Consider the following 7,040-nt stretch of genomic DNA (forward strand, 5'->3'; position numbering starts at 1 on the left):
GGCCATGGGTGCCGGTTGGGAGACGCATGAGACCACAAGGCACAGCCCGGTGGCTGTCTCTGCTCAGCGCCAGCCACATCCGCCCCCGCCCGACTGTGACTCATCAACGCCGACCCTACAAAAACAGGGCCCGCCTAGCGTTGGGGGGTGGTAAAGTCAACAGCGCGGGCAAAAAGGTAGCACGTCCCCGGTGGCCCAGGCGCGTCACCGGGCGGACGCGGAGGACCAGAAGTCCACCCAAGGCCCGCGGCCCCTGCACAAGTTCGCAGGGGCGGGAGAAAGCGCCGGGGTCCCCCGGGGCGGCGAGGAAGAGCGCTGAGACCCAGGAGGCCTGTAGTGCGCCTGGTGGCCGTGAGCGCCGGCGGTCCTCCACGCGGGCCTCCGTGTCCCCGCCGGGCGCCCAAGCCTGGGCCATGCGCCGAGGGGGCGTGCGCACCTTCGCACTGGAGCTGGCGCGGGGCCCGGGCGGCGCGTACCGCGGCGGGGAGCGGCTGTGCGGCCGGGTGCTGCTGGAGGCGACGGCGCCGCTGAGGGTGCGAGCGCTCGAGGTGGCCGCGCGTGGCGGGGCTGCTACGCATTGGCTCGAGGGCCGAAGCGTGGGCGTCAATGCGGTGTCCAGCGACTTCGCGGCCGCGGAGACGTACCTGCGGCGGCGGCAGCAGCTGATTCGAGGTGAGCTGCTCACCACCCACCCCGTAGCGAGGACCCTGTGGCACCCTCTCCCCACGTCTGCGCGCTCCTCTCCAGAGCTAGGAGCCCTTCAATTTAGAGGCCGTGCGGTCGAGTGACCCTTCTCAAGAAGTGGGGACTTCCTCCCCAGGGTCTGTACCTTCCCAATAGGACCCACTTACTCCCTCTAAAAAATTATTTCCGGGGAACCCCTCCCAGGATCTGGGCTACCCCCTCCGGAGTGGACACCCTCGACTGAGAGGCTGTGTGGCGAGGACCCCCTGTCTGGGGGAATCCTTGGGTGGAGCCTGGAGATCCTCTGGACCCCAAAATCCCCTGTTAGCCCCAGGCCTGGGGTCCCTGATTCCCAAAGAAGGCCTCCTATCTAGCTCTGCCAGTGCCCCCTCCCTCAGTTTACCCCGCAGTGTTTGCAGGGGCGAGTTCTTCCCTGGGTTGGGGGTTCTAGTGGTGTTTGCAGGTGAGGAGGAGACTTGAGGTGGGGTCAGATCAAGCTGGGAGTCTTACACTGCTGTGAAACTCAGTCCCCCACCCTCAGGAGCAGAACAGGGGCCACAGAAAAGGTGCAGAGGACATGGGCATATTTGGGAGGCCCTGGCCACCTCCTCCCTTATTACCCATCTGCCAGGAGGCAGCTCAGACCGGGCTTTGCCCCCTTGTCTTAACAGCCCCCAGGTGCAGGGGACTCTCACTTGACCAGCTGTGGAAATGACGTATAGAGGGCATGGGGCCAGACAGGAAGGGGCCCCAGAGGCACTTCCTTTCCCCTGAGGCTCAAGGGAAATTGGGGCCGGTCTCACCCTACAGCTCCCCTGGTCTCACCAGGTGCTTTCTTAAGACACTGCAGGAGTGAAGCTTTTAGAGCTTCTGTGCGACCCTGCCCATCTCTGGGTCTCTGGATACCCATCTGTTAAATGGACTGAGGGGAAAGCTTGCTCCTTATGAGTCACCCCATCCCTCGCGCTAGGATCACCCCATCCCTCACCTCCTCCGGGCTTATGGCCTCCTATCCTGTCTGTACGCTTCATTAGGACCTAAGAAAAGGTCTCAACCCCTTATTTAAGTCACAGATCCCCCCTTCTCCAGGCAGCCCCACAAGCTGATCAATGAGTCGACAGCCTCTATCCCTCCCTTCGGGCCTGCTCTGACCCCTATCACGGGCTGACCACTTCCGGTTATTGCCATCTCCCCCTGCCGAGGCCTCAGAGGGGTCCCGGAGTCGCCTGAGGTAGACCCAAAGGGGGGGGGGTGGCCAAGGTGAAGGATGGGTTCAAGCAGCAGTGCATCTTGCTGCCACCAGAGGGCGCAGGAGCCCCTCAGATCACTAGGAGGCAACTCCCGCCTTAGAAATCCAACGTACGGTTCGTCTCTGGAGAAACTGAGGCCTAGAGAGGGGTCATCCCGCCCCGAGGGCACACCGCAGCCGTGGACCCGGGGGTGCCTGGACCTTCTCCTGTACTGGGCTCTGTGAGAGGACCGAAGCTGGAGGTGCCTGAAGTAGGCACAAGGGCTAGGCCTAGGGATCAAGTAGGGGTTTGTCAGGGGCTGGAAGCTGGGAAGGGAACGTCAGATGGTAGGAACAGCTTGGGCTAACACGCTTAGGCGCGACCGAATGGCGGCCCGTCGGGAACGGGTTAGTGATCCAGGAACACGTCTCTAGGAGGGATCAAATAGGGGCGACACTGTGATTCATGCACAACCCTCTGAGATGGGGACTGATTTTCTTCCGGCTCTGCGCACGCGGAAACTCAGGCTCCAAGACGTTATCACTAGTCCGAGTCACCCAGCTGAGCACGGTTCGAATCAGAGGAGGTGGGCAGCAGGTGCCCAAGGGGAGGGAGGCTCCGCCCACTTTTCCCTCCCTCCCCCATTGCTCAAAAGGGAAAATTGAGGCCTGGGGTGACCTAGGCTCTCAGCGCCCGGACTGGGCAAGGCCGTTCCACACCCCTCTAACTCGAATTGGATATGCCCGAGTCACGTCTGCAAGTTGTGGCCAGTTGATGATTAAGCCCAGGGACCGAATGGCCTTTCTGAATGACCGCATCTCCGGGCCTCAGTTTCCCTTCTTTATCTCCCGAGTCCTTGAGAGACCGGCTCTGGGCCCCCAATGCTTCAGCTTCATCCCTGGATCCATGAGGGTGAAGGGCAGTCTGAGCCTGAGAGTTTGTTATTTTGCTCCACGCCTGGGCGGAGCCACGCCTCTAGCCGCTCCATTGGTATATTTTCTTACAGGGGCGGGGTTTGAGTCTCGCTCCGCCCCGCCCTGCCGTATAAAGGCGGCGCCGACGCAGGTGGCGAAGTCTCTGGCCGGGTTAGCAAGTGCGCCTGCGTGCGCCGAGTGGATTCGCGTCTTGAGGCTGCCGGGACTGTACCTCGCGCCGCCGCGTAGGGGGTTCGAGGCCAGGGTCCGCGTGTCGCGGGTTCGCATCCCCAGCAAGATGCTGTTCCACAAGGTGAAGGCATTCGTGGTGCAGCTGGACCGCGAGGGCGCCGATTCCGTGTTCAGCGGCGGCCAGGCCGTAGCCGGCCGGGTGCTGCTAGAACTGACGGGCCCGGCGCGCGTGGGCGCCCTCAGACTGCGCGCGCGGGGCCGCGCCCACGTGCACTGGACTGAGTCGCGCAGCACCGGCTCGAGCACCGCATACACGCAGAGCTACAGCGAGCGTGTGGAGGTCCTGAGCCACAGTGCCACGCTTCTCGCGCCAGGTATGGCCGGGGACCCCCTTCGCAGTGCACGTCCTGCGCGCCCCGGGGACCTCACGCAGCCACTGAGCCGCTCCCTCTTGCTCCTATCTGCAGATACGGGAGAGACCACAACACTGCCTGCTGGGCGCCACGAGTTCCCATTCAGTTTCCAGCTACCTCCGTAAGTCATCTGGGGTGCTAAATTGTGGGGGAGTCCTTTCCAAGTTTAGGGCTACACTGTTTCTGGGGACCTCTGAGCCCCAACACTGTCTCCGCTGGGAGGCTCTCACGAGTGTCTCTGTGTCTCAAACCCCCTGTAGGGATCCCCAACCTACGAGTCTGTATCTCGCCCCCTGAAGTCCCTTCCTTCCACCCCTAGGACCTTAGTGACCTCATTCGAGGGCAAACATGGCAGTGTCCGATACAGCATCAAGGCCACCCTGCACCGTCCCTGGGTCCCTGCCCGCCGGGCAAGGAAAGTGTTTACTGTTATTGAGCCTGTGGACATCAATACACCTGCCCTGCTGGTGAGTGCCTGGCTGCCCCTGGAAAGGCGGTAGGAGTACCCTCAGGCAGGGGCCTGGCTGCTGGGTGACCCCAACTGGCTTCTCATCCCCTTTACAAAGTGGGGGGTCACAGTTGGGCAGAGAGGAAATCAGTCATGGGAATGTCTGTAGAGTCCAGTGGAGCCAGGTGAATGTCCTAACTGTACCAACTTGCTGTGTGGCTTGGGGGGCAAGTGTCTCACCCTCACTGAGCTTCAGATGCCCTGTCTGAAATAGGGCACAGTCAGGGCTTGCAATAATAATGGCTTACTGAGCACTAATTACACACTAAACGCTTAGCTTGTTCATTTCATTTTTAGTTTAATCAGATGGGTCGTATCCCTGGATTCGTCTTACATCTAGTTCATTGATCATTAAAAGAAACCAGGAAACTGGGCCCTGCCCCAGGTCCTCCCTTAGCTGGGCGTGGTTTAGAAGCTCCACAAGGTCTGTGGTTTGCACAAAGTGACCTGTTTATGTCCCTTTCCTTCACCTTGTTCAGGCTCCTCAAGCGGGAGCTCGGGAGAAGGTTGCTCGATCCTGGTACAGTAACCATGGCCTTGTCTCCCTCTCGGCCAAGATCGACCGCAAGGGGTACACACCAGGTAGCAGTCGGGAGTGGCTGGATTGGGAGGCGGGCCAGTGTCAGGGCTGCAGGTGGGGAAACTGAGGCCCTGCCACTCCTCATTACAGGTGAAGTAATCCCCGTTTTCGCTGAGATCGACAACGGCTCCACTCGTTCGGTGCTGCCACGGGCAGTCGTGGTCCAGACACAGACCTTCATGGCACGAGGTGCCCGCAAGCAGAAGCGCACAGTGGTGGCCAGTCTCTCGGGCGAGCCTGTAGGCCCTGGGCGGCGGGCGCTATGGCAGGGCCGGGCACTTCGGATCCCTCCTGTGGGCCCTTCCATTCTGCACTGCCGCGTGCTGCATGTGGACTACGCTCTCAAGGTGGAGTATCATAGGAGGCAGGGGGTGCTAGCTACATCTGCTCTGTTCCCAGACAGGGTGCCCCTGAGGCTGGATCTGAGGCCTCCCAGCACAGGAAGGGCCTCCTTCTGTAGAAGGCAGTGTGGTGAGGCTGCTTGGGCGCCCTCCATTGTGGCTCCTTCTTCCAGGTCTGCGTGGACATCCCAGGCACATCCAAGCTGCTCCTGGAGCTGCCGCTGGTCATTGGCACTGTCCCCCTTCACCCTTTCGGCAGCCGCTCATCCAGCGTGGGCAGCCACACCAGCTTCCTATTGGACTGGGGTCTGGGGACCCTGCCAGAGCGGCCTGAGGGTGAGCGCCTCCTCCTCCTGCTGTCCCCTGGGTGGTAGGTGGGGAGAGAGGCAAATGCCAGGCCAACTCACCCTCCCCAGCCTTGATGCCCCCATCTGTAATAGTGCACAATAGCAATCACCTTGGCTGCTACAGGTCCCCCCAGAATCCCAGGTTGAGAGCACACAACCCATAAGCCCAGAACTGACACAAACAGGCTCCCGGCTGTTGTCCCCAATTTCCGAGCTCCCCGCCTCACCAGCCTTATCCCCTTCCTTGGCTTTCACTTCCAGCCCCTCCTGAGTACTCTGAGGTAGTGGACAATGTGGCAGCTACAGGGCAGAGTCCCTTCCCACTGCTTCGGGACTCCAACATGAGCCTTGAAAGCCCCTTCTTCGCCTATATCCAGGAGTTCCGCTACCGCCCGCCACCCCTGTACTCTGAGGTGAGCTTGGGGATACAAGAAGCCCCCATGCCTCTCCAGGCCCTGGGAGCCAAGATGGGGGTGGGAGACACAGGAGTTTTAAATGTTGATGAAACTCCTATGTATATGTTCAGGGCTCAAACCAGCCTTGAGTCCCCATCTCCTCTAGGGGGTTGCCCCCTGGCTGAGTGTGGGAGTTGGAGACTAGCAGGTTGGAGGGGTTTTTCTGAGCCTCTGGTGGCCCCTGAGGTTTGATGGGTTCATTTCCCTCAGGAGGATCCAAACCCACCCTCCGAGGCCATGAGGCCACGCTGCATGACCTGCTGAGTGGACGTGGATACCTAGAGGGACAAAGTTGCACATGTGCTTCCAGCCACCATGGACCTGGGAAGTGGCTGGGTCAAGAGCAGACCAGCCTGGCTGTGCTGAAGTTGGGGAAACCAAGTCTCAGAACAGGGCAGGGCTGTTCTGACATCGCACAGGACAAAGGAAGAGCCAGTCTGGGACCTGACTTATCTGGACTGGGCCTTGTAAGGCATCAAATGCCTGGTGTAGGACCTGAGAGACTGCTCAAGCTGTCTATGTTGACCTGTGGACAGGGCTAGGGTTCCCCAGGAGCCTCCAGTCTGAGAGAGACAGCCAGACATAAATAATTCCAGTCCTGTGGCTCCAGAGGAAGCAGAGGAGGCTTCCTAGAGGAAAGGGCATTTTAGCTGAGGCTTTGGCATATGAATAGGAGCTCAGCAGGCAGGTAAGGAAGGAGAAGTCAGAGAAGGTTCAGAGCTGAGTGATGTTTGGAGACTGCCCCCTTCATCTTAGAACTGGGGCTCAGAGGGCAAGTGCCTCAGTTGAGGTCACACTGGTCCAGCAGGTGAGAGGGCCCAGGAACAAGGCATTCAGGGAAACAAGTCGTGGGAGCTTTGCGAGGCCTGTGGGCTGCAGGGGCAGCAGATCCAGCCTTTGAAGCCTCTGAAAGCTGGAGATTCTTGCCCTAGACTGGGACTATCTGGGGCCTCCTTCAGGTACTGCAGACACAGAGCTGCCTGGGTGCTATATGGCCTGGAAAGCCAGATTCAGTGGGGGCCCTACAAGACCAGCTACATAACTTGCAAAAGAAAATGTGGGGCCCTTGTTCAAGGGTTATCAAAAATTTCAAGATAGTAACAGCAGAACATTTAACCAGGCCCTGGGGACAGAGGTCAGCCTGTGGTGACACAGCAGGGCCAGTGTGTTTCTGGAGAACCCTGTGTTTGGAAGGATAAAGTGGGAGGGGGCAGCTGGGCAAGCCCCCAACTGCAGAGTCCCAGCCCTGACTAGGGCAGAACTTCTGCCTGGGACTCAGCATTTCTGATAAGCCTTAAATAGTTCTCTTTTGTACAATTATTTTTCAAAAATAAAAGTGTGGAAGACGAGACTGGGCTTATTGGTTTATCTTCTCCA

The 7,040-nt window shown here is 59.7% G+C and overlaps 1 protein-coding gene across 2 annotated transcripts; it reads left to right on the forward strand.

The window, feature by feature from the left end:
* Nucleotides 1-121: 121 nt before the first annotated feature.
* On the forward strand, nt 122-7,014 carry ARRDC2 (arrestin domain containing 2). 2 transcript variants are annotated; one of them, XM_019642081.1, is made up of 9 exons: nt 122-672; nt 2,920-3,393; nt 3,487-3,553; nt 3,752-3,899; nt 4,420-4,522; nt 4,611-4,867; nt 5,035-5,197; nt 5,470-5,621; nt 5,874-7,014. In XM_019642081.1, the coding sequence occupies exons 1-9, from the start codon at nt 414-416 to the stop codon at nt 5,925-5,927; spliced, it is 1,677 nt and encodes a 558-aa protein (XP_019497626.1). In that variant the 5' UTR covers nt 122-413; the 3' UTR covers nt 5,928-7,014. The 2 variants fall into 2 exon arrangements, with proteins under 2 accessions (XP_019497626.1, XP_019497627.1); XM_019642082.1 differs by lacking the exon at nt 2,920-3,393 and having other exon boundaries at nt 124-672.
* Nucleotides 7,015-7,040: the final 26 nt, after the last annotated feature.

This window comes from Hipposideros armiger, unplaced genomic scaffold (genome assembly GCF_001890085.2).
Source record: "Hipposideros armiger isolate ML-2016 unplaced genomic scaffold, ASM189008v1 scaffold_64, whole genome shotgun sequence".
Lineage (NCBI taxonomy): Eukaryota > Metazoa > Chordata > Mammalia > Chiroptera > Hipposideridae > Hipposideros > Hipposideros armiger.